This window comes from Zonotrichia leucophrys, chromosome 2, assembly GCF_028769735.1.
Source record: "Zonotrichia leucophrys gambelii isolate GWCS_2022_RI chromosome 2, RI_Zleu_2.0, whole genome shotgun sequence".
NCBI lineage: Eukaryota > Metazoa > Chordata > Aves > Passeriformes > Passerellidae > Zonotrichia > Zonotrichia leucophrys.
In genome coordinates this window covers 17662098-17689043 of record NC_088171.1, presented here as the reverse complement: position 1 = coordinate 17689043, position 26946 = coordinate 17662098, and the positions used below count along the sequence as shown (strand labels likewise).

General features: G+C 44.1%; 2 protein-coding genes across 7 annotated transcripts in view; both read left to right on the top strand.

The window, feature by feature from the left end:
• The window catches only part of MYO3A (myosin IIIA), a 137176-nt gene extending 119143 nt beyond the window's left edge, over positions 1 to 18033 (top strand). For all 6 annotated transcript variants that reach the window (XM_064704088.1, XM_064704084.1, XM_064704085.1 and 3 more), the window contains 5 exons: positions 388 to 526; positions 10627 to 10736; positions 13247 to 13287; positions 15026 to 15166; positions 16664 to 18033. In XM_064704088.1, coding sequence (XP_064560158.1) covers positions 388 to 526; positions 10627 to 10736; positions 13247 to 13287; positions 15026 to 15166; positions 16664 to 16778 — 546 coding nt within the window. In that variant the 3' untranslated portion in view covers positions 16779 to 18033. The remainder of the gene's footprint in view (positions 1 to 387; positions 527 to 10626; positions 10737 to 13246; positions 13288 to 15025; positions 15167 to 16663) is intronic.
• Positions 18034 to 19522: 1489 nt separating this feature from the next.
• GAD2 (glutamate decarboxylase 2) overlaps positions 19523 to 26946 on the top strand; it is a 40019-nt gene continuing 32595 nt past the window's right edge. The window contains exons 1-5 of the mRNA XM_064704082.1: positions 19523 to 19746; positions 19992 to 20051; positions 20176 to 20328; positions 21343 to 21576; positions 26450 to 26540. Coding sequence (XP_064560152.1) covers positions 19671 to 19746; positions 19992 to 20051; positions 20176 to 20328; positions 21343 to 21576; positions 26450 to 26540 — 614 coding nt within the window. The 5' untranslated portion in view covers positions 19523 to 19670. The remainder of the gene's footprint in view (positions 19747 to 19991; positions 20052 to 20175; positions 20329 to 21342; positions 21577 to 26449; positions 26541 to 26946) is intronic.

Genomic DNA, 26946 nt, shown 5'->3' with positions numbered 1-26946 from the left:
ACCCATCAAGGTCCCTACAATTCAGTACACTTGTGAAATGTCCCTGGAAATGAAACTAAAGCTGCTGTGCCAATGTCAGAGACTTGCACATACATAGAGCTGTATGTGCAAGTCTGTAGAAGCAATTTTGCATCAGCAAAGCACCATCTGCCCATGTGTGTGAACCAATGAGAAGTAGCTATAGGACTGGACTGCAGTGTTGAGTTTCCTATAGGTCTTTTTCTTTTCCCATCTTAATTTTTTCCAAGAAATGAGGAGGTAAATGTGGTAGGGATGTGTACTGCATCCAGTGGAGCAATACCTTTTAAATTAATTCACTATTTAACCTTTGATTACTTTGGAACATGTATACTTATTTCTATAATAATGTAAAAATATATTTTTCAGATATCAAAATTATCTGAAGATTACTTAGCATTGCAGCAAAAACTGAATGAAATGATATTGTCCCATCAGCTGAGACCTGTGATGATGTCCAAAGATAAGCAAGCTAATGGCCGGCTTTCTTCTCATGTTTGTCAGTCAGGTAATGTTTAACCTTACTGTTGGCAGAATTTTCATTTGTAAACAGGACTGACAAGAAGCTACTCCTGGTCATGTCAGGGAACAAGCAGATGAGTTAATTCCAGCTTCTCATATTACTCTGGCTGTGTATTTTTGTACTAAGCCCCATATCAGTATGTGTCTGGAACACAGTTTCCAGATAAATACCCACACCTGGTTGGGATTTAAGTATTTACCTTTTTTTTTTTTCTTTTGTTTCAGTGCTGCTTAGGATTGCTGAATGAATCTAGATACACTATCACTAAGAATACTTTTATTTGGTAAAATTCCATATTGGCTCTAGTTAACTCAGTTGTCTTTCAATTGTGTGTGCTATTGTTATGATATGGGACTATGCTTTCAAAACACAACAGTTTTTTAGGTAATATGTCAAACAATTTACTAAGCTTTATGACATATATGCTGAGTGAATTTTTAGCTATCTATAGATACAACTGAGGTTATTCAAAACCTGAAACTCCTACCCATGTTGGTGGGTATGTTGCATGTATTGCATGTATTGTAATTGCATATAAAGTTTTATTAATATTCAGCATCCATTTAACTCACACATTTAAGAGGATGTGATCTCTAGAAATATACTTCAGAGTTATTTATATTCTGGTTAATATGGGCAGTGAGTGAAGGTTCCCAAAATGCAAACATGCTTGGAGCAGCTTGGGTGGCAGTGGGGAAGAGTACTGGGAGAATAAAGTGGACATGGGATTCTGAGCATGCAGATCATTGAGACCTGAGCTCCACCAAAAGGACCCCAAAGACCTGACTGAGCTGCTGAGACCTCTTCTGCTGGAATAGATGTAACAGGGAATTTTCTCAGTTCATGTCCTGGGCTGCAGATGTGGAGGATGAGGACAGATGTGGCAGATAACTGGCTGTGTCTCCATTTGTGTGGCAGGGCTTGTGTGAGCTCACTGCACTGCCTCTGGGGAAGAGCTGGGATAAGATCTAGAACTGTCTCTCACTGCCCAGAGCTAGTTGTGCTATTATAACATTGTGGATTCAGTTGTCATGTGTGATGAAACTTCTTTCTGTTCCCATGACTACATTGAAAAGATCTTAAAAGTACTTAAATCCTGCTTTGGAGTCTTCTCAAATGGGCAAGCTGCTAAAATGAGGGTTGGTGTTTACACCTCTTAAGTGCAAACCAGCTGCTGGTAGGTAATCTGTGCAGTTCAGCCTGTTTCCAAGACCAGAGTCTGCAAGAGAAAAGAAATGGGAAATGGAAAACTAAGTACCATGACCTTTCATTAAAGACAGAGCAAGGTTTGTGATTGTCATTAATGGTATTATATTGAATCCTCTACTAAATACTGCTGATTTTTTGACAAGATAAACCTGAGAAATTAAAAATGTATGCTTAGGAAAATACCTCTTGGTTCTAACACATTTTCCAACAGAACCTAGAGATAAGTGGTAGATAGAGGGAAAGGGAATAAGGGAATATACAAATCCTTGTTTTATCAGTTAAAAATCTCATCATTGCACAAGTGAAACAGGTGAAAATATACCAGTATGTTCCTGCCATGTGCAAAATGCAGTGAAGTCTACCCTTCACACTGCTATTCATTTAAGTAGCTGTACAGGAGACAAAAGCTTGCCAGGGTTTGTCACCTGTTCATCCAACCCTGCCTGCAGGGGTGACCAGCCAGCCACTTCTCTTCCCTTTATCACTGAAGATGCCACACTGCTGTAAAACCCTGCCATGTCACAGTGCAGAAGCTTTCCAGTGGTAAAGTGTGTTAACCTCTCCACTGAAAAGCCTTCCTTGGTGTGGAATGTGAACTTTCCTTTTCCACAGTTGAACGTAATTCACATGACAGGCAAACTGGTTCTTTTCCAGCTATGACCAATGCACAAAATAGTGAAGACAATAATTCCACAGTTTGCCTCTAAGCCAGTTGGAAACTGGCTTTATCACAAATCTGCATTGTCTTAAGTAGATGTTTGTCATAGCAAACATGATCTAACTAGATGCAGAGAATATTTAAGTAACAATATGCCTGTGTTCAGTTCATTTAAGTTGTACTGTCTAAAACACAGGAGTTACCAACATTCTGGATATCGTATTTTCTTCCTCTATGCAATATAGTAAAATGTCTACAAACCCCCGAAGAGTTGAGGTGAGGTCCTGCAGATGGTGATGCTGAAGTGATGCAGGTAGACGAGGTGATCTGCTGCCTTTTTAACAGGGAGGAACCTTTCTGTCTACCTGCCTACATTATGTGTTATAGTAAGATTTATACACACTTATTTACAGAAGGATATGCTTTTACTGCAGCTTTCCCTCTGTGGCTGCTTCTCCTGTCCTACTCTTTTGAAGGCAGGGATTGTTGAGCTTTTGGTGTTCTTTAAATCATCTCGTATTTATTTATTTGTAATTACATCCATCATTTACATTTATTTACACTTTTTCATCAGCTTCACTAGTTATATATGTTGTTTTACAGAATGAATTGCACATGAATTGTATTTTATAGCTAGATAGGAGAGCTTGGCTGCCTTTGTCTGGGGTAGGTGGCCATTGTGCAGTAACACAATATTTGATTACATCTGCTACCCATAGAAGGGGAGGAACTGAGGGGACAGCCGATGGCATACTGTGACAAATGTTCACATTTTTTAAATGGCTTGCTTGTTTGTTTGTTTTCAATAAAAATGCAAAGCTTGCAGTTCAAAGAACATCTGAGCAAAAGGTTAATTTAATCTTAAATCCACAAGGTTAAGTTGTTCTTAAATGAGTTTCTTTGTTTTTATATAATGCAGAAAGCAAGCCACACAAGGTTCCTGGAAAAACCAAAATTCCCCGTGGCTAGAATCTCTGAGTAGTTTATATTTGCTTCTAACATGCTTTCAGCCAAATGTAATGGCTACACCCCAGAACTGCACCCTTGGACTGCTAGTGAGCCTTAGGTTGCTGTGGTGTCAGAACAGATGCACAAATGGCTGCTGTCAAGTTTTTTGAGATCAAAGCCTGAAGTGAAGGGAATTTGATCATTATGGGAAGAAATTTTTTTCTTTTTTTTTCCTGATGAATCATAGTGCTCATCCCTCTACTTATTAAATGACAGTTCAAGTACAAAATCTCAGGAAGAGAATTTTCTATATTTAGAATGAAATTTACATGGTATGAGGAACCCCAATGCAGCTGAGGACATTTTCAACTAAATGAGGCAATAAAACGAGCAGGGTTTTCATCCAGGATTCCTGCTGCTATAGGCTGTCGAAGCACTATTTACAGGAATTTAATGGGCAGGCTTTGCAAGGAAAAGGGAGCATGTGTAGCACTGGCTGAGCAGAGCAGTATCCACCAGCCAGACCTTCTTCCTTGCAAGTGAGTAGTCAGCCAGGGAGCCCTGAGACGTGGGACTGGAGAAAAATGGAAGGCAAGCACTGCTGGCTGGTGGCTCTCAGCTACAGGAGGGGTCCTTTGGGCACCACGCAGCCAGGATGTAGATCTGTGTTGGGAGTTGCTCAGATCCATGGCAGAGCACAAGGTCTGGGAGGTTGTGGAAGTGGAATACAGCCATTTCCATTAAATATCCTCTCTTGAAAATCCAGGGTCACCAGACTTGGAGAAATGAGAGGTGCTGGAGCAAGTGCAGAGAAGGGCAACAAAGCTGTAAAGGGTCTGGAGCACAATCTGATGAGGAGCAGCTGAGGGAGCTGGGGGAGTGGAGAAGAGGGGGTTCAGGGGTGACCTCATCATTCTCTACAATTGCCTGAAATGAGGGTGCAGCCAGGTCTGGGTTAGCCTTTTCTCCCAGACAGCTGGAGACAGGATCAGAGGACATGGCCTCCAGCTGCAACAGGGGAGGTGCAGGGAGGTTCAGGAGGAATTTCTTCACAAAAAGACTTGTTAAGCATTGGAATGGATTTCCCAGGGAAGTGGTGGAGTCACCATCCTTGGAGGTGACTTTTAAAAAGTCACTTTCTGACTTAAGAAACTGCTGGACATGATACTTCATGCCTTGGTCTACCTGGCAAGGTGGTCAAGGCTGGACTTGATGATCTTAGAGGTCTTTTCCATGTTTATTACTCTGTCATTCTGTATTAGTGTCAGCCAGAGACTGAAACTGCTTCCCTTGGTGGGGCTGTGGGACTTAGGTGTGAGAGATCAAACACTGCCAACCTCTGCTGCACACAATCTGAAAGTTCTCAGTCTCCTGCAGTTTCTACTTCTAGGTCTGTGCCAGAGTAATCCCTCTGGTTTTTTTCCAGATTGCTAAGTATTTGTAGCCATCAGCTGTAATTTCCAAATCTGGCTGTGTTAAACATCCCATGAATTAAAAATACCTAAAAGTTACTAACCAGAACGTTGAAGAGCAGTGCTTTTCTCAGTGCAAATCCCAAACTTGAGTAGTTGCATCCTCATGCTGTGTACAATTAGAACAGTAAAAAGGTATGCACATCAATGTTGTAAGCAGTAATAACTATTAGATTCTCATTATCAAGTCCTGGAATTCCAGTTGCTGTATTTCCGTTTTTATGGATTACTTTCAACTCCCTCTACAAAACCTAGACAATTACTGCTTTTCCTTTTGTTTTCCTTCCTGCTTAATTCTGAGCCTGGCTTTATACTTCTGTCTCCCTAAGATGTGGACCAGCTCTAAATCAAGCCTGTAACATTTCACTTAAATTACATGAAGATGGCTTTGTCTGTTTCTCCAGGTGGCTTAATAGATAGAGACCTTTGGTCCCTTAGATATTTATCACAGCTGTAACCACTATTTCTCCAGTCTTCAGTACGAAATCTGTTGTAAGTCATAGTTAATTTACATTGGCTTCCACAGATGTTGATTCCTTGAGATTGCTGTCTTCCAAGCTTATCATTGTATGTCAGAATGTACAGCCAGTTCAACCTAAAGGGCTGTTGATACTGACTCATCTTTATTCAAACATTTTTTGCTCATCCTTGAACATTTCAAGCACATGCAGCTCTCCTCAGTTCATGCAGTTTGTGGTGGCGTTCAGGATACATATTGTATGCACATTTCAGCCTATTTGGAGCTTTGAGTGAGGGCTAAATATGAAAGTATTAATTTGTTGTAGAATTGAGTGTGTGTGCAACTTAGGTGGGAACATTTGTGGTAGTGCTAAATGAGCTAGCTGAAATACTGATGTGAATAAAGAATTTTTCTTAGATTTACTAAACTTTTAATGTTATCTCACAGCCACACTGTTCACATGCCTTTCCTGACCCTTCTGTATTTCATTTATTGTCATGGAGAAGAACTTCAACTTTTATTATCATCCTTGGTTTACCCTCTTCCGTTTGTGTTTTTGGGGGTTTTGACTAACCAAGTACTGACTCGATACACTTGGGAAGTCTGAGGAGGAAAATCCCCCATTTCAACCTGTTATTTAATCTGTCTTCCTCCTGATAAACCTTTAGGGAATGTCTGTGTTGCATCAAAGTTTCCAGTTTCTCCTACACATTGCTCCTAAGGGGTTTGTCCCAGCATTGACAGCACCTCTTCAGGTAGCTACAACAGCAGGGTGTGGGCTGGCAGCAGAGATGGGAGCCTCAGCACAGCCCAGTCCTTGGCTCTGCTGATGACTAACTAGGGTGTAGCCTTCAGCAAGTCTCCATGTGTCTTTGTGCATCTTAGTTACCCTTCTAGTAGAACAGGGGTGGTAGTGCCAACCTGGCACTTCCAAAGCACTTCAACAGCTATTGTGGGAATGGTTTTTGTACCAGTGTTGTAAAATATCAACTTAAATGACTGTTAGAGGGGAAACACTGGTTTTCCTTTTGCATTGAAAGCACATGGCCAGGTCTTGCTAAAGATACTTGAAGTCTTAAGGGAAAATAAGCTACAAGAGACTTTCCTATGGAGAGACTGGACTTCAATAAAAACCTTTTCTATTTAATGGAACTCAGAAGCAACATCATTGCCCTGATAATAAGTGAATTATTTCACTCCTCCTTTCTGCTTCATTGCCTGCTGCAGAAAAGAATAGGCCATCTGGAAAACAAGTCCATCAAACTCATCATTTATCACACTTGGGTATTTAATTTACACCCCCAACCTTTAATTTTACTAAGTAGATTATTTCTGTATTTATCAGAAACTAATAAAAAAGCAAATTTTACTTTGTGTTATCCAATGCAAGTAGCTACCACCTCTTCTGAATTTCAGTAGCAGTGAACATGCAAATCTAAGTGCAAGAGGAACTCACTTCACTTCACCAGAAAGCTTCCCTTTCTGGTGAAACAAGAAAAGCAAAACTTTACAACTTTACTGTGTAATTTGCAGGCAAAACTCAGAAATTAATTTTCAGTCCAAATTCTGTTTTTAAAAGGAATGATAGAGGTCCAAGCTTAGAAGATTGCCTGCCCCAACATGGTGTTTCTTCCTTGTCAATTCTTTTGCACATCTTACACATATGTACAACACAAGAGCTGAGATGAAAAGCTCTTTTTTTACTGAAACCTTTATCATTGTCAAAATGGTATTTTTTGAATGTATAAAGCATATACTCAAGAAGCAAATGCAAAGCACACACACAAGAAGTATACAAGTAATTTCAGTTGGAATAATTGTAATCTAGAATACAATAATGCTTTGTCTGTTTGACATTGATGAATTAAATAATGTAACAGCATACAGTGATGAATTCTTAGGGGACAGTAAAAAAATCCTTAGGCATAATGAAAACCTTTTCATTGGGATTTTCCTAGAGCCCCAAGATTGGCTTCATTTCTTTTTTCAGATTTTCATGCAGTCATGATCTCTGACAAAATTTTTGAATGTCCTACAGACAGGGTGTTATGGTTTGAGCCTGGCACAGAGCCAGTGCCCCCCATGAAAATGTCCTCACCCTGGTGTCTGCTGTGAGATGTGACTAGGAATAAGCAAAACAGGCTTTAGCTTAAACATAAAGAACACTTTATTACCTAAACTACAGGAAAATAGGGAAAAACTATAAGGAAAAGAAAAAAATTGAAGACTTTACAAAAAAACTACTTTTCTCCTCCCCACTACCTGACTTTCTCAGTCCGATACATTCTCTTAAATCACCAACTGCCCAGCTTTGGCACTACACTTTAATATACTCAAACTGCAGTTCATGAAGAGGAAAGGAGTCTTTCTTGTTCCATAGGCTTCCCCTGGAAACACACTGAAACTTCGTGTGCTTCTCTGTCACTTCGGCACCGCTCGGAAAAAAGTCTTTTTGCCGCTTGTGACATCTTCCTTCCATGCCCAGTGCTCTCACCACCGCGCATGGATTAGAGCTGCTTTTAGGGTTGTCTTTCAAGGATGCCTTGTCTCACTCTAAAAAGGCACAGTCTCTGCTTTGGGACATCTGTCCCCCCCATATTTTTCTAACCCCCTGGGGCCGGGGGGTCCTCACGATGAACCCTCCTGGTTCTGAGCCACTGCTTCCCCCTAAGTGCAGTCTCTGTGTCACAGGAACAACTGAGTCTATGGCCACAAGAAAAGTCCAGCCAAAAGGCCACTCTAAATCATCTCTCTCTATTCAACTATCTCTACGTTCTTCAGGCCAGGTCCTTGTCTCATCTCATCTCTTATCTCCATTCTTATTCAGCTTCGAGGAGGATTAGCATTTTTGCAAGGCCCTAATCATGAAAGAAAGGGGTTAAAACTTTCAGTCTCTGTCCCGGAGCTGCGGCACTCTCACACACGCTGCCGCTCCGGCCGGGCACTCTTCCCCCCCCTTCTCCTCCTGGGCCGGCTGCTATCACATTCGGTGTCGCCGGCTCTCTCTCTCTCTCCCTCCTGGGGGGGGGGGGGGAATGGCTGCCCGAGGGCTGACTCCCTGGGGTCTTCCACCCTTCCATCCTCGAGGGGCCTCCTCACCTCCCATCTCTGTCCAGGCCCTGGGCCTACCACGTGGCTGCCCCTCCCCCGCCCAGCAGCAGCGGGCTGGACGGGGGGAGAGATCTGACTTCTTCGCCGCGACGTCCCAAGAGAGCCTCCCAGGGCCAGAGCCCTGCTTTTAACCCCTGTGTATTCTCAGAGGTGTGTCCAAACCCCACTGGCTACACCAGGTGTCAGTATCAAACTCAGAACATCCATTGGTTTGACCACAGCATCCCAGAATTCCCACTCTTTCTTAGTCAAACCACCACACAGGGAGTTAGGTGTTTCTATTCAACAGCACTGAATTTTAAGGGTTTTTTTTTAGGGTAGTCTTTACACTTTGGACTCCAGTTGTGTTTAAAAATAAAATAGGGAAGATACACTTCTTCTCTCAAACAAATGGAAAGTCAGATAACTCCAGGTGGCCCATTTGAAATACAGCAAGGTAGCAACAACCCACATTAAGAGCCCAGTCAAGCCTGCTGTGCCTATTGAAATCAAGGAATCTCACTTATTTTTAATACAGGTTGCTGAAATGAATTTATTTCATCTAAAATTAATTGTTTAACATGTATTATCTGTAACCTGGCTTAGAAAAACACCATTGTTCTCTTAGGTGCAAAATGTTGAAAAGATACTTGCTCATTCATTACAGAAAAACCAGTCTGCATTTCAGATAAGAAACTAAAACAGTAAATGTAATCATTATCCAAATACAATTTAAATTAACATTATTCATCCTGGCTTCTCTGTATACCCATGACCTTTACAAGCCTTTATTTATCACACATAACAAAAAACTTAAACAGCTAATTTTGCAGGAGTCAACACTGATGTATTACTGATCATTTCTCATTTTAAATTATCGTGCTACCTTACCCTTAATTAAAAATATGTCTGTTGTACATGGGAGAGTTTCTATTTCTATCATGTAAAAGGATTTCTGATGGTCATAGGGGAACAAAATGGTCCTAAAGTCACTTCATGTGGAAATTGATTATATCAGCAAAAAACACTTTAGTAATTCACTGGGATCTAGATCCCCATGCCAACCTCACACCATATTAATTTATGAATAAGGAGATGTTTTTTTCTCCTGGACTTTCCTTAGTATATCTGTAATGGGACAAGAACAAGATCAAACCTCACTGGATAATGCAAGATACCTCAGATAATGCAAGATACCTTCACCACCCCATGACCCATCTCTGCCATTGGTGTTCTGCTGCTGTGCAAACCCCTTCTCTTCCACCATGGAGGAATTGCTGTCACCATTAACATTTCCTGCAGCTGAAGGGAAGGAGACCAGGCTCACCAGGCTGTTCATTTGTCCCTCCAGGGCCAGTTCTGTGGTCTCCCTAGGCATTAGGAACCCTGCACTCAGTGTTGTCTCTGTGACAAACTGCCTATGAACCCAAGCACTGTCAGAATTGCACACAGATTTTCAAAAAGCAAATAGCCAAGATATTTTTCTAGTTCTCTATGTACCAGCCAATGTAATCTGCAAGTCAGTGTCTAACTCTGTATTGGGAGACTGCCAGGGGACAGTAGTTCCATTTTTTGTTAAAATCTTGATTTAATTTCTATTAGAGTGAAGGCATTTTTCACATGTTTGTCGAAAGTTTTTTGTAGAAATAGAGACCAGAATTTGAGTACACTAACATAGACTACATAGGATGTGATGGACATGGTCATGCTGTGTTGCCCAGTGGCACATGGTTTGGCTTGAAATGAAAAGCCTCAGCAGGACACCTGGAGGAAAATCTTCACTGTGATAATGTAGAGGACAACCTCTGAAACAGAGGCCTAATGCTAGTTCCCTCATTCAGCACCTTAAAGGTTGACTCGAGTCTGAAAAAACATCACCTGTGCCACACAGGTCCCCATTACCAGGCAGTGGCCTCACAGTAGCCATTACACTTCAGAGCCCTTTTCTGAATGTGGAGCATCAGCCCTTTTCAGAAGAACAGGCCTGTGCCAGGCAGACCTCTGGGCTGTTCCAGCCTGGCATTCATTATTATGTGGCATTTGTCCCTGTGGGCAGTCAGGACTCAAATGGATAAACCCATTCGCTGCTGATGAAAATATCCAAACCAGTTGTTTACTTGAATTACTGCAAGCAGTAAAAGTGACTATGTGGATTTTTTTCTCCCCTTGGTGAAACCCTCTCCTGTTTTTTCCAAAGGCCTCCAGTTCTGTGAAGAAATAAGCGTTGCTGTCTTCTGCTTTTTTACAGTTGTGGCCAAAGTAGAAGACTCTCGCCCAATGCAGAGACCCCCCAGAAGGCCACGGAAGCCCAAGACATTAAATAATCCAGAAGACTCCACCTACTACACTCTAATACATGTGAGTTTAAGTAGCTTCTCTGGGATAAAACTGTCAGATAATTCGCACCTAAACTATCTTGCTAATTGCCCAATTCCCATTATTCTTTTCTAATGCAGCATAAAATCTGTGTCCTGCTGAAAGGAGGCAGGCCACAAACTTTAATTTCAAACGAGATTTGAAATGGAAGTACAGAGTTACCCAAACTGGGGAGCTATGTCAGACTAGCATTTACTTTTGTACCTAATCACATTTTTATTATGGGCATAAGTAGCATTTGCATTTTCAGTACCGAAATCAAGTGCCCTGTCGCCATCGTTTCTTTGTAAGTCACAGGAGAGAACCAGGAGAGGCACAGGTTTGTTTGGAGCTATTTTGAGCATCTAAATTAGTACTTGATCTTGCAGAGAGAGCAAATACTAAAATAAGTTGTATTAGTATGCACACTGTAACTTCCTTTACAAATGTGTCAGATTGTGATTATGAAGGCATTGGCAAACACCAACAGCTCAGGAGACTAATGGATTTGAGTGTCGCTATATATAGCCTTTGGTCCAAGTTCAGAGACCGAGTGCTGCTTTCCCCTCTTGACTTCAGTGCCCTTAAACATAGGAAAAAAGGCAAGAAAGTAAGCAGAAAGAGTGAAAATGTAAAAGCAGCTCAGAAAGCACTTCCAACAAAAAAAAGCAATTAAACTGATTTGCTCGAGGTGCCTGTATCTTAGTGACCTATTTTAACAGCCGGTGAGAAGCCAGCTAATAAACTAACCGTAGCAATTGCTTCTCCTTTCAACAGAAGGTGTCACCAGGGCCTGTAGGGATGGTTGTGTCTGGCATACCTAAAAAGACAAATACAGCTATGTTTTATTCTGGAACTCTGGAATAACACAGCTTTGGAACAGTGATATTCTGAAAAGAAATTACATTCTTAAAAATAATTTTGCATGTACTAACAAAATTTGTTTTGTGAAAGCAAGATTGTTGATAGAAAGGACTGAAATTAAAGGCATTACACAATCTGTATTCAGAAATTTTTGAGAAGCACAATTCTGAAGCAAATGCCTATTCAGGAAATTAAGACCATAAGGTCAGGAATATAGTATTTTCTGAGAGCTAATTTGTTTCATGACCAGCTCCATACCAGAAAACAGCCATGGTATCAATGCAAACAAAAGCTGCAGTAGTGCCAGAAGATTTTTAATCAATGTTTTAGCAGCAGCTTTTCAAGATATTAATCAATATTAACTTCAATGAGTTGTATTTTCAAGAAGGTGTGAATAAGAGAAACCTTCCTGACATGAGGTTCACTGGTCAGGGTTCAACATAAATATCTATACACTGAAGCTTAGAAAGGAGATCTACTAGTTGTTAAATTCTTAGACCTTGGGTAAGTCATTAAGCTCTAACTTTAGATGGTAGTCAGCTTTAGATGGTAGTCAGCTTTCCCAGCTATTACAGATTTTCTACCTTGTTAAAAATCTCTGTGATCTTCAGGCATTCACAGATTATTATCAAGCGCAAATCATATGAATGTGAAGAAACACAATATGAGTGCATTTTTTAAAAAAAAATTCTCTATCTTTTGCAAAATCAGATATTTCTCTCACATCATGCTATAGACATTAATTAGACACCTTACATTCTCACACATCTCCTTGCATATCAGATGACCTGCAGGAGTATACAGGTATAAATGAAGCCTGACAATAGCCCATTATTTATATAAGGCATTAGAATTATATTTCAGGGTATATTTCTTTAAATCAGCCTATCATTTTGGAATTATATGCCATGTTCATTTACCTGCATATTGAAGTCCATCAGGATTTCTGATTCTCAGTGACTTTACAGTCCCAGTTCTAATATGCTTTCACTCATTTACAAGAAACACAGTTAAGACCACTAAAAAACACTGCCTTTGAAGTATGACGTGTTAGGTGCTGCAACATAGCATTGTTTTGGCTGTAGGGATAGAACTCTATTAGAGATAAGAAATTATTCACACTCCCTATAAATCTTGTCTCCTCTACATTTTTAGAAATCTTTTATCCTAAAGGTTCTTTTGTCACCTATGATATTGTTTTCAAATGGGGCCTTTGTCCATTTTATTCTACTAAACCTGTGTGAAGACTACGTTGGCATTAATGAGAACAGGATTATGCGTCTTCCCACTGCATTGTTTCTATTAATGGAAATTCTCATGGCATCACAGTAAATTTGCCTCAGTGAGATAGTGTTGTCAACTTCATTAAAACAGCTATAGCTATTTGAAAGTTTTAGATCTCCTTTTTCTGTTCTGATCATCATTACTTTGGCTTTTTTTTCAGAGTATGGCAACAAATTTGGGAGCAACAATGGTAATCTCATTCGCAGTCTCAAAGGTTCTTAAAAGAGGGTTTTCTGGGACATTTGCTCATTTTCTATCATTTCTTTTACTGAAAAATATACAATACTCTCCTACCTAACATCAATGAATTGTATGTTTGCATAAGCTTTCCTTTTAGTATTTTTAATTACTTTTTATTTTCTTAGAAATCAATCCAAGATGAAAAACGGAAACCAAGAAAAGAAAGGTAATTTTTTTCATTATGTCACTATTGTCACTCCACTACTTTAGAATAGTTTTTAGCTGTACTTCAACCAGGAGAATAAAGCATTGAAAAAAGAATGATAATTTGGTGATTCACAGGGGGACATGTATACAAAGTTAAAATGCAATTTTCGTTGACTAAAATCCATTACAGAATTCAGCTTTCCTAAAACATGGTCCTTTACCATGGTAACACAGGCATTATAATAAGATAAGGTCCACATCAAAGATAGTTCTGACACAGAAAATAATTGAAGGTGCTTAAAATTCTAGTCAAAGCAAATGGGCAACCAGTTCTTTTTTGTCAGCAAAAATACAGACTATCAAAATTTTCTCCTAAAAATATATGAGTGTCTGGAAATAGATAATAAAAAATTAAAACAATCACTATGAGTAACAGCTAAAGAAGAGTAGCCCTTGAAATTTGAACCAGAAGTGTTTTCTTCCCAGTGTAAGTAGCCTATTTTGATGAATCTCTGCAGAAAAGAAGGAAGCAATAGGTATATTCTGATATTCCTATTATACACACAACATAGTATCCATATCTTAGATCCTTATGTGTGCAGCAGACCTGGTTTGCAGCTCCTGACATACATCACAGGTTTATTTTATTTGTGTGTCTATACTGAGGCTTTCCTGCTGCCCCCTCAGTGGCAGTGCTGTGGCACCATGTGCAAGGCAGCCTGCTCACAGCTGCCAGATGCATGGGCTCTCTGCACTGGCCTCAGCTCAGTACAAACTGTTGCAGAATACAAATTCCCTGGCTAAAATATGTATCTTAGAGGATGTTTCATGACATTACATTTATAAAAATATGCTCACAGCACTGAGCTTTATTCAAGCACAGTTTAAATTGCACTCGGTTATGCCGCAGCTTAAAGGATTGACCTTATATCCACGTCCCCCATGTTTGGTCTCTTTCAGCTTTTTTTCTCATGTCATTTGGATCCTAAAAGATTTCACACCTATTGACTCCAGTCTAGGGGGAAAAAACCTTAACACACCAAAATCTCGTGTTTTCTCTCATTTGCCTCAGTTAGGTTTCACTCATCTTAAATCTAGTTAACCAGTTCCCTGACTGCATCTTCTCTCATGTGCTGACTCTGTATTAGTGGAACATAGCAAGTGAAATCAATTAATTACTTCTGGTTTATAACAACGTGAGGATTGAATTCTGAACTTCTCTATTCAGTTTCTTTTTGGGATATTCTTTCTTTCCTTAGCCATTCTAAAATGGATGTTGGGATTGATTTTTTTCTGTATGTGCAATACCCTGGATAGCATTCACCTAACAAAATAAGAGATATCTGCATTATTGACATCCATATCTGAACTAGTTGCTTTACCTTGTCTTTTTGCACTCAGAGAAAAAAATAGTAATATTTAGGAAAATTATTCATCTCTTGCTCAAAGAGACATCTAAAATAAACCAGATTAATTGTACCATAAAAATGCCTCTCCACTGAGTCTAATGGCAAACCCCAAAAATTTCAGTTGTGTCTCCTTTATGAATATATAAAAGTATTTAGCATTTCAAAATTCTCAATATCTATGTTGTACAGCAGCCACACTTCAGAGACTGATTTTTTGTGCCTATATATATTTTTCCTTAGATCTTTGACACATAAACAGAATAATGATATTTGGCTGCCTTGGGTTTGTATGCTGAAAATAATATCGAAAAGTGAAACTGTTAACTTGGTGTTCTTATTTATTGACAGTCTGAGCAAAGTGCTAGATTTAGATATCTACTACCAAGAAATTTCATCTACTGACTCCAGCTCCAAGGACAGCAGTACTACCACAAGGAGGAAGAGATACCCAATTGAGCGCAGGACTTCCATTTTACGAGCTACTGAGCGGTAATTCAGACAAAACAGTAATAGGAAAAAATAAATATTATCCTTGTTGACATTTTCAAAATATTAATAAAAAGAAAAGAAATGCACTTTCAAATTACACATAAATCTATTATTTTAGACATAAAATTTTGCAAAACTGTCTTGCAAAACATATAGCTAAAATTTCCCATCTCAAAATGGGAATATCTGACATATTCCCCATGCAAGAGGGAGAAATTCCAGTTTTTGGTTTCCCAAGAGCCATATGGACAGACATTCTGCATTTCTGATCTAAAATAAAAATAAAACTGATGCAGAACCTAAAAACTGTATTTCTGGTTAGGTTTTAAATGGGTTGGATGTGCACCAGACTTTCTGCATGTTTTCTGCAGGTAGGACTCCAGCTTGACTGCCTCCTTCTCCTGCTGTCCTGTGGCAGCACAGGTGTCTGTAGCCTACATGCACCTCGCCAAGGTGGACAGCCAGGAGAAAAACCCCAAAGGGAGGGTTTGCTCAACCTCCCCTCTTCCCACATAGACTTCAATAGAGGGTAATCACTGCCAGGCTAAGGAAATTCATATTCTCACTCTTGCCAAGGCATTCACATACTACACATGCTAACACACATCTATGTATCTTGATATAATTGTATCTTCTTGCATGTTCCTAAATGTAAGAAAAGCTTGGAAAACTATCTAGCTCAAAGTCTTAAGGGAAACGCCAAGCCTGGGATGAGCACTGAATTTGAAAACACATCTGTAATAATAAAGGAAATGTTTGTAAAACATTCAGAATGTAGAAAGTTTTGTGCACCTTATGTATTTAATTTCTGGTCTTTTTTTCACATAGTATCTAAATTAGCCATTTCAATCTACTTCAAGAAGTGAAGCATTGAGTACTTATTATTTAGCAGTTTACCTTTGACATTGGTATAGGACCAGTAGTGGGGGCACCTTAAGTGCAGAACACTACAAATTTTTGTAATTATTTTAGAGTAATTTGCTTTTTTAATAACTGTCTTTTATGTTTAATCTTGCTCCATGGTAACAGCTGATGCCACATCACTATTCCAGCCTGTCAGAGGTGGCATCCAAAATGCATCTTGCCATCTGAAAATAAAATGAAATTAGATGGACGCTTACAGTGAACTCCAAAGGCAGGTTAAATACAGAGCAAACAAATTTATGCCAACTCAAAATCTGGTGCAGTAACATCAGGCAAATGCTACTGAAAAGCATCCCCATGCTCTCAACGTTTTTATGTCCTTATATTATGTCCCCTTCATAGGAGAACATGTTGTTCTTCTGTGTTCATCTGCTTCTAGCATATAATCTGTTTGTTCTGAGGTGCCTGTTTTGTGCAGCACAGGAAGAGGCCTAGCAAAGTCAGCTGATTTTTTTTTCTTTCTCCTTTTATTTTTCCCCCACAAGGGTGGAGGTTAAGCAGTCGATTAGGAGTGTTTGCCAAGGTAAATGTTTTGACTTTAATTTCTAAAACACTTCTGTGCTTAATCCCCAGGTCGAGGGTTGCAGAAAGACCCCTGGAAGAGAGCAAAGCCGAAGATAATCCCTATGACTACAGACGGCTGCTGCGGAAGACCTCGCAGCGCCGGCGCCTTATCCAGCAGTTCTAGCTGCTGCTGCTGCTGCTCCTGCTGCCATTTGGCTTTTATTAGCATAATTGTTTTTTATCATTTTATACCATGTGTTTCCTTGTTTTTTTTTTTTTAATCTTCAATGTTTCAAGTTTATGTGTGTGTTCATGTGGATGTGAATTACTGTGGTTTACAGCCCAACACCACTGCAAAGGGACACTGTCAGTCACCTATCCTATTCTTCCCTAAGAAAAAAATCAGCTTTCTTTCATGTACCATTGCTACATCCTAAAATTATTAAACAGCTTAAGTCTTGTTTACTTTCTTCAGTGCATATTTCTTTTTTTCCATCCCATCAGTCTCACCCAATCAAAAAAATAATTTACTTTATAGTTCCCTAGTTAAGCTTTCTAATTTCCATATTCAACTTCAGAAAACCTTAGTTATTGTTTCTAATAAATTATTTCACAGGAAAAAAAAATTACAAGAGCACCATGGGGGAATTTCTGCTTATTTTAGTTTACATTGCTTAAATTTTGGGATGACCTGTTTGTGGCAAGTGTCTCTCTAATGAAAATGTATACGATTAACTGGATAGCATACTATGGCAATTTATTTCATTATTGACTTTACTGTAAAGCTAGTAGCCAGTTTTAAAGGTCAATATTATGTGTATAATCTTTATGTTGGAGATGTTCATTTATGGGAAGTATATCCAGCCCTCTCCTCTGCCTCTGAGCTTTGTGACTAAGTGATGAACTTCTAAATCATGTTTGCTTTGTTCTCATTTGCATTAGATTTTTAGGAATCTTAATCTCTGGGGTACCAAGAAAGGAATAGAAATACACTCTCTGGTTGATTGCTGCTGAAATGTAATGATCATTCTTAATCAGTTCCACTAGAAATTAAATGAAAATAAAAGCAATAGCCCCAGTGTTCAAATTTCCCCCTGATTCCGTATTCAAAAGACCTTATTTCACAGAAACCACACAGATAATTGCAGCGCTTCCTTTCAGGATTCATAATTGCGTGTTCCCAGCTGCAAAGCAAGAGAAGGCAAATTTCATGATGCCAGCATAAAGGCCTGATCCTACTCCGTTCCTCAGCTCTCCTAAATGTGACAATTGGCGGCAGCAGTCAGCCACAGGGGCTGGGTTTGGCCTTTTCCCCAGAGACAGATAACCATGGCTTCCTGATCTGTGACTAGCTACGAGGCTGTGCACCGGATTAAAACGTACTGCAATGTAAAATTTGCTATAAATTGTTAAAATTTTGAAATCTGTTCCAAAGTTGCTTTGTCATGTATTAATACAACAGTAAATAAAAATGTACAAAGCAGAGATACGGTTGATTGTGTCTGAATTACACCCAGAACCAACAAAACACTGTGGACTGGGGCGTGAGTGAGCAAGGCAGGGAAGGGCTCACAGCAGCCTCTGGCCATGGAAGGCTGGAGTTATTGTCTGGGTGCAAGCCAGTGTGATGTGGCTTGTGGAACAGACTGTAATTTCACACCAAGAGATGCCTGGACTGGTTTTCTTCTGCTTTCCTGCCACAGCAGTGTTATAAAGCATTGAGCCATTTCTGTGAGGTCTCATGGTGGGCAATTCTCATACCCATGTGGGTGCCTACAAAAAGCAGAGAGATGCCCGGGGCTGAGCACAGGGCCTGGCTGCGAGCAGCGCGGGGGCCCTGCGAGCCCAGCTGTCCCGGCAGAGCCACACTCTCACCTGCTGTGGTCCCGCCTGCCTCTCTCCAAGGCCAGGGCTCGAAATCCCTCCTGTGTCAGAGGAGAGGCAGCCGCGGCCGGGAAACGCTCCCGCCAAGATCCGACTGGGTGGAAAAGGGAGCTTTGGTTGCCTTTAGAGACGTCGTGAAGGAAATAGGAACAGTTGTTCTCGTGCTCTTCCCGTCTGGCCCCGTCTCTGCCTCCTCGGGGCTAGAGCCAGGATGGCGGTGCCAGCAGGGTCCCCAGCCGGAATGTCGCAGGAAGCCCCCGGGAGCGCCCCGGGGCTCCAGGGACACGCGGGGGCGGCCGCAAGACTCCTCCATCACGTCCGAAGGAGCCAGGACGCCCCTGCCTGTCCGGGAGCAGGAGGGACAGCCCAGCCTCCTCGGGCCCCTCCAGCGCCTTCTCCGCGCCGGCCCGGCCCGACGGGGCTCCCGCCGTGGCTGTGGCCGGGCCCATGGGACGGCGGGGGCTCGGGGGCTGTCTGTTCCCCACCCCGGGACCGCCGGCGGCACGGGCAAGTGCGGAGGTGCCCCGGTGCAAAAGTGCGAGGTGTGATGGGGGGGATTTCCCTTCGCTTTGCATTTTAAAGGACTGAGGACACTTCCCCGTAGTGTCAACCTTCCCCTCGATGTAGCAGGCTGGACCACGGCGGCCACGTACGCCAAGACTTGGAAAGCTACCATTCCACTCCGCCCAGCGGGCGGCTCAACCCGCCCCGCCGGGCTGCGGCGCATGGACGGTCGGTGGGGTGAAGGCGGCACAGGCATCCTGGCTCGCCTTCGCCCCCCAAGGCAGCTGCAGCCCCAGCTCAAGCAGCGCCCATAGCTCGGGTCTGCCCCGAGTGCCAGCGTCCTCCCACCGCCGCCCCTCGCTCCTCCGATGCAGCAGGGAGCGGACACGCCTTAGAACAGCCGTCGCCGCCGGCCGCCTCAGCGGGCACCTCCGCCGTCCCGGGCACGGCGCCTGCGGGGCGCGGCCGCAGCGGCAGCAGCAGCAGCTCGGCGGAGCGCACCCCGGGGGCGCCCACGGGAGACGCTCCCACCCACGCGTGCCCGGGGCGCTCCCGCCCCTCCGCCCTCCGCCGCCTGGCGCAGCCGCGCGCTCTTACACACCCGCACCCTCACACTCACGCACACTCGCTCGGGCCGCCCGGGCTGCACATCGCCGCTCCTCGCCCGCCCCGCCGGTTCGCCTCCGCCATGGCAAGCCCCGGCTCCGGCTTCTGGCCCTTCGGAGCCGAGGAGGGCTCCGCCGCCGCCGAGACCCCCGGCACAGGTAGGAGAGCGCCGAGCGGCCGGGCGGGACCGGCCCGACGGAGCCGCCGTGACAGCGCTGCCCGGTGCCCGGAGCCCCCCGCTGGATCGGCGGGACGAAGCGGGGACCGACGGCGACTCGAGCCCGGGCCAGCGCCGCGGGGCTCGGCGGGGCAGGCGGTTCCTGGGGAGCGGGACCGGGGGTCGGGCGAGACGCCCTCAGCCCACTCCCGCCCCACGGACCCGCCGCTCGATTTTCTCTTGCAGCCAGAGCTTGGTGTCAGGTTGCCCAGAAGTTCACGGGAGGGATCGGAAACAAACTCTGCGGTAAGGGCAGGGAGGCCCCGGTAGCGCGCCCCGGGAGCGCCGCGGGACCTGCCCCGGGCCGGGGGGGCGGGGGACGAGGGTCCGTGCCCCGGTAATGAGGCCGTGTGTCCGTGTCGCTGTCAAGCCCTGCTCTACGGAGATGCCGAGAAGCCCGTGGAGACCGGAGCCAAGGCAGCAGCCTCGGGGGTAGCGGAGCCGAGGCCGACCTGCACCTGCGACAAAAAACCCTGCGGTTGTCAGAAAGCCGACGTGAATTACGCCTTTCTGCACTCAACAGGTAACGGCGCTCCCGGGGCAGGCTGCTTCTCTAAAACTAACGAGAACAAACCAGCGGCTCGGTCGGGAAATCGCGCCCGCCCGCGTTGCGCGGAGGCGTGGGGGGTCCGGCGGTGCGCGGCCGAGCTCTGCGCCCCCAGCCCTGGTCCCCGCCGGGCAGTCTCAGATCTGCGAAAAATCACGCAAACAAAAAAAAAAAAAAAATCCCGAAAACAAAAACCCAAAGCAGTAAAATCCGGTGTATTGGAGCCCGCGGCTTTTTCTTTCTAAAAGGAGCACTGAAAGCATCGACCTTCTCATTGAAGACCCTGCGATGTAATTAAGGTTGAAGGGGAGGAGGGAGATAGAGTGCTCTCCTCCTCATTTGCTTTAATTCGAGATATTTTTGCACTTCATCTTTTCTGACCTTGGAGGTGTCGTCTCCTCCAGTGAATAGATCCCAGCTCCCCGCCGACATGCAATAGCCAAGGACTCTCCCGTTTGCTCGGCAGCCCGGGACCCCAAATTAGGGGCTTCCACTATAGTCGGGTGTGACTGAGCCATCGCTCTTAAACAAAAGCTCTGTGTACACCAAGACCCCGTGCAGCATTGTCTCAGAAAAAGGCATTAAATTATCAACAAGTCACTGGCAGAGGAGAGTCACCAAGAAGGTATTTTATTGCAAGGCAAATGACAGTTTTAAGGGTGCTGCTTGTAGCATTTGTTGCTCAATCTTTATTACCTGTGAGATTCGTTTTCCCTTTTGTCTTGTTTCCCTGCTCTCACTGTCTTAAAAATTAGTCTGAAATACACTGTGGACAGAATTGGCCAATTTAGATAGGATATTAAATCTTGCTGTCTCTCAGGACATTCCTCGAAATACAACCTTGCCAATTTGGTTATTAAATGAAAACAAAACCTATTCTTATTGACTACAGTGTAAAGATTTTGTAAACACAAATGGGAGAAGGCTTTGTTCAGAATCTATGCATGTGGTCATAAAAGGAAGTTAACTTTTAAATTTCTCCATTCCCAGATCTTCTGCCGACATGCAATGGAGAAATAACTACTATGTCTTTCCTACAAGACGTTGTGGACATTTTACTTCAGTATGTGGTGAAAAGTTTTGATAGATCAACAAAAGTTATTGATTTCCATTACCCAAACGAGCTGCTCCAGGAATATAACTGGGAACTGGCAGACCAGCCACAGACCTTGGAAGAAATTTTATTGAACTGCAGAACAACTCTGAAGTATGCAATTAAAACAGGTAATAGCAATGCTCATTTTCTACCTTCTATGGTCTCATCCATTGATTAAAGGTGTCATTTCAATTTAGCTTGAAACGTTAAAGATTGAAGCAGCGACTGTATTTTGTCAGCTCCAAGCGATTTCTAGCAGAGACAGAAATCGTTTTCCAAAATGATAAAGCACTCCAGCAGCTCCATCTCTGTAGCTGTCAGTGCAGCCTCGCACACCCTTTCCGATTTGAAATTAATGCGTCTGTGCGTCGGAGTTGCCGAGTGTGGCACCGAGCACACTTTGCACACCTTCTCCACTTTCTGCCGTTCCTTTTCATCATTTCCCGTGTGTTGTCCCGGCCTTTGCCTCTTGCTCCCGGCAGAGCGGGGTGCGGAGCTCGGGCCGAGGGGAGCCCATGCGCGGGGCCAGCAGGGACCAGCTCATTTAGCAGCCGAAATCACAGCAAACGGCCTGTAAATTCCAGCTCCGAGCGGCCACTGCCGTGTCTGTCACTTCGCCTGCAAAACATAAAATAAAAAGAGAATTTAGCAGAACCTTACACAGAAATATCGAGGATTTAGTTTCAACTTTATGCTCAAGCAATAAAAGCAAAGTCCGATTTGTTTCAACAGCCATTTGTTGTTTTTCACCGGGGAAGGCAGCGATGGGTGACTCCTCCCTGCCTGGGATCCCCGTTAGTCGTGCCCCCTGTGGGCTTGGTGCAGGGAAGGCGGCGTGGGGCTCGCCCGGGCGTGGGGAGAGCCCGACTCCGCTCCGGGGCCGCCTTAAACCGCGGCGGAGCGGGCGGAGAGCGGAGCCGCAATTACGGCTGTCATCGGGAAATAATAGGGGTCCGGAGAGCTCTTAGTGGGAATCTGAATTACTGAGAGATTGCTTTAAAATAAATGTGAAGCAGTTTACTGAAAGAGACAAAAGGCTGATTTGTGACTAGAGGCTGAGAGGAAAACAAAAAAAATCTCAGGTTTTGAGAAGAGAACGGAACAGACTGATCCTGGTAAAGATTGTGAAGGATCTGTGTAATCCTCCTCGTTTAGGGGTGGAAATGACCATCCGCATGTTTTGATAAATGGGTCGGGTGCTGTCAGGATGTTTGTAAAATATTGAATTAAATAGTTAGGTAAATGATATCCAGAGAAGCAAAGTCGATTAGTCTGAATAGGGCATAGAAAACATGTTTGCACAGAATGATGAAGAATGTGGAATCTGTGATTCTTGGAAATCAAAAAATAGAGTTTCTAGGCTGATTGCCATTAATCGTTTTTTGTTATTGCCTGTTTTCTTGTAACAGACCTATTTAATTTTGTGCATCCAAAACAAAGGTCCTTTAAAACAATGTTGCCATTTCTCTTCCTCTCTATAAATATCAGATGCTTTGCCATCTTGGCATTTTATAACTTGTTTAAATGAAAATAATGTTTTTGAAGTCTGAAAACGGGTGCTGGGGGTTTTTGTGAAGTGTGGTGGGGTTCAGCCCAGGGGGTGCAGAGCCACCTCGCTTGGCTGCTGCTGCTCCTCAGCGCCGTGCGGTGACGGCCCCAGCCTGGGAGGGGGCTCACGAAATGCGTGGGGTTTACACCTGGAGCCCTCGGGCGTGTGCTTCGGAGTGAAACACTGGAATTACCCTCAGAGGAAGGACACTATCGCGGGGTTTCTGGCGGCAGCGTCTGCCTCCACTCCTGCCGCAGGAGCCCCTCGGACACGGCCCCTCCTGGGCAGCATTTGGCTGCAGGGCCTCGGAGGCTGATTGAAAAATAAATTGTATTGCATTAGCCTCACAGCTGGACACCCAGGTCCGGGGATCCGGCGAGGCAGATGGCTGATTTTCGGCCGAGGGGCAGGTGTGGCTTGCTCGGAGATGTTGCCTGCATGCCACGGCTCGCTGGGGTGCCCGGGGAAGCCACGCTCTCTGCCCCCTTCCCAGCAGAGACAGAATTCTTGCTGAGAGGGTGTAAAAGGCAGTGACGGTGAATGCAGGGAAAGATAGGTGTGAAGTTCAGTTATTGTGTTCTGGAGAGTTGAAAATTAGCAGGTGAATTGAAATACGAACGTTTAAAATGGCTTGGAAACTGCAGGAGTGCGAGGAGCCGGTTCTGGCCCAGCCTTGCTCCCTGGCCGTGCACGCAGTGAGGCTGCAGGCACGGCCAGACTCAGTGCCTCTGTCCGTGCCTCTGTCCGTGCCTCCATCCGTGCCTCCATCCGTGCCTTTATCCGTGCCTTTATCCGTGCCTCCATCCGTGCCTCCATCCGTGCCTCTATTCGTGCCTCTATCCATCCCTCCATACGTGCCTCTATCCGTGCCTCTATCCATGCCTCTATCCATGCCTCCATCCGTGGCTTCATCCGTGCCCAGCCCTTCTCCTGGCTGGCCTTTGGGGGCCGGGTGTTCCCCCGGGCATGCCGTGCCTCAGGCCGGTGCAGGTGGGAGGGTGTTTGGGAGGGTGTGTGGGGCAGAGGCGACGCCCTTGGTGGGGAAAGCCCGGCCTCGGGTGTTCCTGTGCCTTGGCCCAGGTTTTTGGCCGTCATCTCCCGGTTTACTCTGGGATATCTGTGAATACATTGTCTATTGCTAAACAAACCATTAAGTAATAATCTCCTATTTTCATCTCTCAAGCAATTCTTCACCCTGTCACAATCTCTTTTCTGGTACCTCTTTGTTCAGGAACAACTTCAGCAAAGGATGTGTGTTTCAGGCAGAGGGACACGGGGAGAGATTTTTGAGCAGCTCTCACAAACTCTTCTTACCTGGCCAGTGGAGCCTGTAATCTCAGCAAAGCCTCGGGTTTCCGTGGCTATCTAGCCAAGGGAAGAGAGCTCGCTCTCGCAGGGAGGTGTGACCGGGACAGGCAGAGCCCTGCGGCTGGGGCAGGGCCCAGGCTGGGGCAGTGCATCCCTGCCATTCCGTGTCACGGCCGCGCTGGAGAAGGGACGGGCACGGAGAGGAGCGGGCTGTGTCACAGGTGTGGCTGCTGGGGCTCTCCCAGCAGCAGCAGCAGCAGCTCTGCTCTCTCTGTCCGGGCATCTCTCCGTGCAGCGCTACTCCCTCCGCCCCGCTGGCTCCAGGGCACGGCTGCCCGAGCCCTGCGTGCTCCGGGCCCGTTCCCAAGGCGCTCCCCAGGCAGGTGGTGTGCTGGGAGGTTTGCTTGAGGAAACAAGCAGTGACAACAGGGCTGTCGCCTTGGGCTGGGTGGGGGGGCTGACACAGAACCGCTGAGACGCTGCAGCTGCAGATACAAATTCTGCCATTCCCCAGCTTTTCGGTGTGGATTTATTTCCAAAACAGGAAATTTTGTAACCTTCTTTGAGTCTTCCTGTAGTCCCGATCCACTAAAGGCTTTTAGCTCCCAATTTTCTGTTGCTTTCAGGTGAAATTTGTCATCCAGCTGTGAAATGGAACCTAAGCTATAAATATGGAAATCTTCAAAATCCCTCTGTCAGGGGAGGTGCAGACCCTGGAGCAGGGTGGCTGAGGCTGTGGTGGTGGTGATGGGGTGTGTGTGTGTCTTAGGTCCACGAACCCCACTCAAGAGCAAGATCCAGTTCATTCTGCTGGATCTGAGCATCATTCCTCCGTGCTCAGGGGCTTTGGCTGCCTGGTTTTGGCAGCACAGACCAGGGAGAGGTGGCAGGTCTGTCAGTGAGAGGGGGAGCTCCGTGCAAAACGCAATCAGGCAATAGCACAGGGCTGGTCTCGGGTTAAGAGCACAGGCAAGCGGAATTTGCGTGTGTGTCCCCTGCCCCAAATCCTCAGCTCTGATCTGCCTGCTCAGCTTGATTGCTCTGCCTTTGTGTGCTGCAGGGTGGGAGCTGGGGAGCAATTCCCCGTGCTGCTCTGCCAGCCATGTGTCCATGCCTGATAAGAGGCCACAGGAGGCTGAAGATAAGTTTTCTCTCAGTGCTGGGTCTGCATTTCCTCAATCATCTTGCTCTATCTTTTGTTTTCTCTGATGGCAATAACAGTACATCGTCTAAGGGTCAGGACAGGTGTTTTCCAAGCAGAGGCTTCCGTCCTTTGAGTTGGATGGCATTTAAGTAATTGTGGACTATCCATAATTTGTACCAGTAATTATGCCACTTATCAAGGGCTTGCGGGAAGTAACTAGTAAAAATGGAATTTTAATGCTTCCTGTGTTTAACGGCTCTAGGCACGTTTTTAAGGAAAATCTCTAGGATGATTTTAGAAAAAAAAAAACCAGGAACATATTAGATTAAGCAAGAGACTATCAACTCACTGAATATAGTCCTGTGCATCACTCGGCTGGGGCAGCAGAGCTTGTTTTTAAGGCATTGAATTAAAATCACAGTTGCAAGTAGCCAGGCCATTTGTAATTGTACTGTGACAGTGAAGAAATGACAAGGACCACCACCTTCCCTGCCATCTTCGTACAATCATCAGCCATTGAGTCATGTGCAAAGCAGTCACCAAAATACTCCATTTTCTCATTTCGCCCTGTCTATTACAATCATTAGCCATTCATCACTGATGTTATATGTCCTGGCAAGCTTTTCAGATGGTGTCTCATGTGTGCCTTTCAAACCTAGTCAGGCAAAACCATATCCAGTGACAACATGTGACACACTAACGGGAGCAAACAGCTATTTTTGTGAGGCAGCAATGTGCTAATTTTCAAGGCATATTGAAAGGATAATAGGGAATGTTGGAATTCATTATTCTGTGTTGAGTATAATTACTGACTTTGGAATGAGAAAGAAGAGAAATTATCCTGCCTTTTTCAAGAAATGTATTTACTGCCATTTGCTTTGTTTCATACCTTGAAAGCACTTCCTTCTCTATAGAAATATGGAGGTAAATATACTGTTCAGCACTGAATAGTTTCATTCAGAGTCATCAGCCTTTTGATAACATTTTCTATCTTATGCAGGGCACCCTAGATATTTTAATCAACTTTCAACTGGGTTGGACATGGTTGGATTGGCAGCAGACTGGCTGACATCAGCAGCAAATACTAATATGTAAGTAGAAGATTTTTAAAATTTAATATATAGATATTTAATTTCATGATTATGATCTAAAATACTAATTCCTGTATGTGAGTGAAAGAATAATTTTATGTTAAAATTGCTGGGGAAAAAATAATCTGTTTTTTAAATGGTTGCAACAGTTATTTATAGAAAGGCTTTCAATGTTGTCCTGTAGGCTGTCATTTATAAAATTTCATCATCGTGATAGGATGTTGGTTGTGCTGCCTCCCAAAAGCACACAAAAAATATATACAGATTGGCATTTTGCATGCATAAATATGTAAAATGAAAGGGGTACTGAGTGAGCAGTTGCATTCATGTAGAGGGGTTATGTACAATCCATACCCGGAGCAGAAACCATTGTTTTCTGTAAGAAAGAGATGTGGAATTTTAAAGT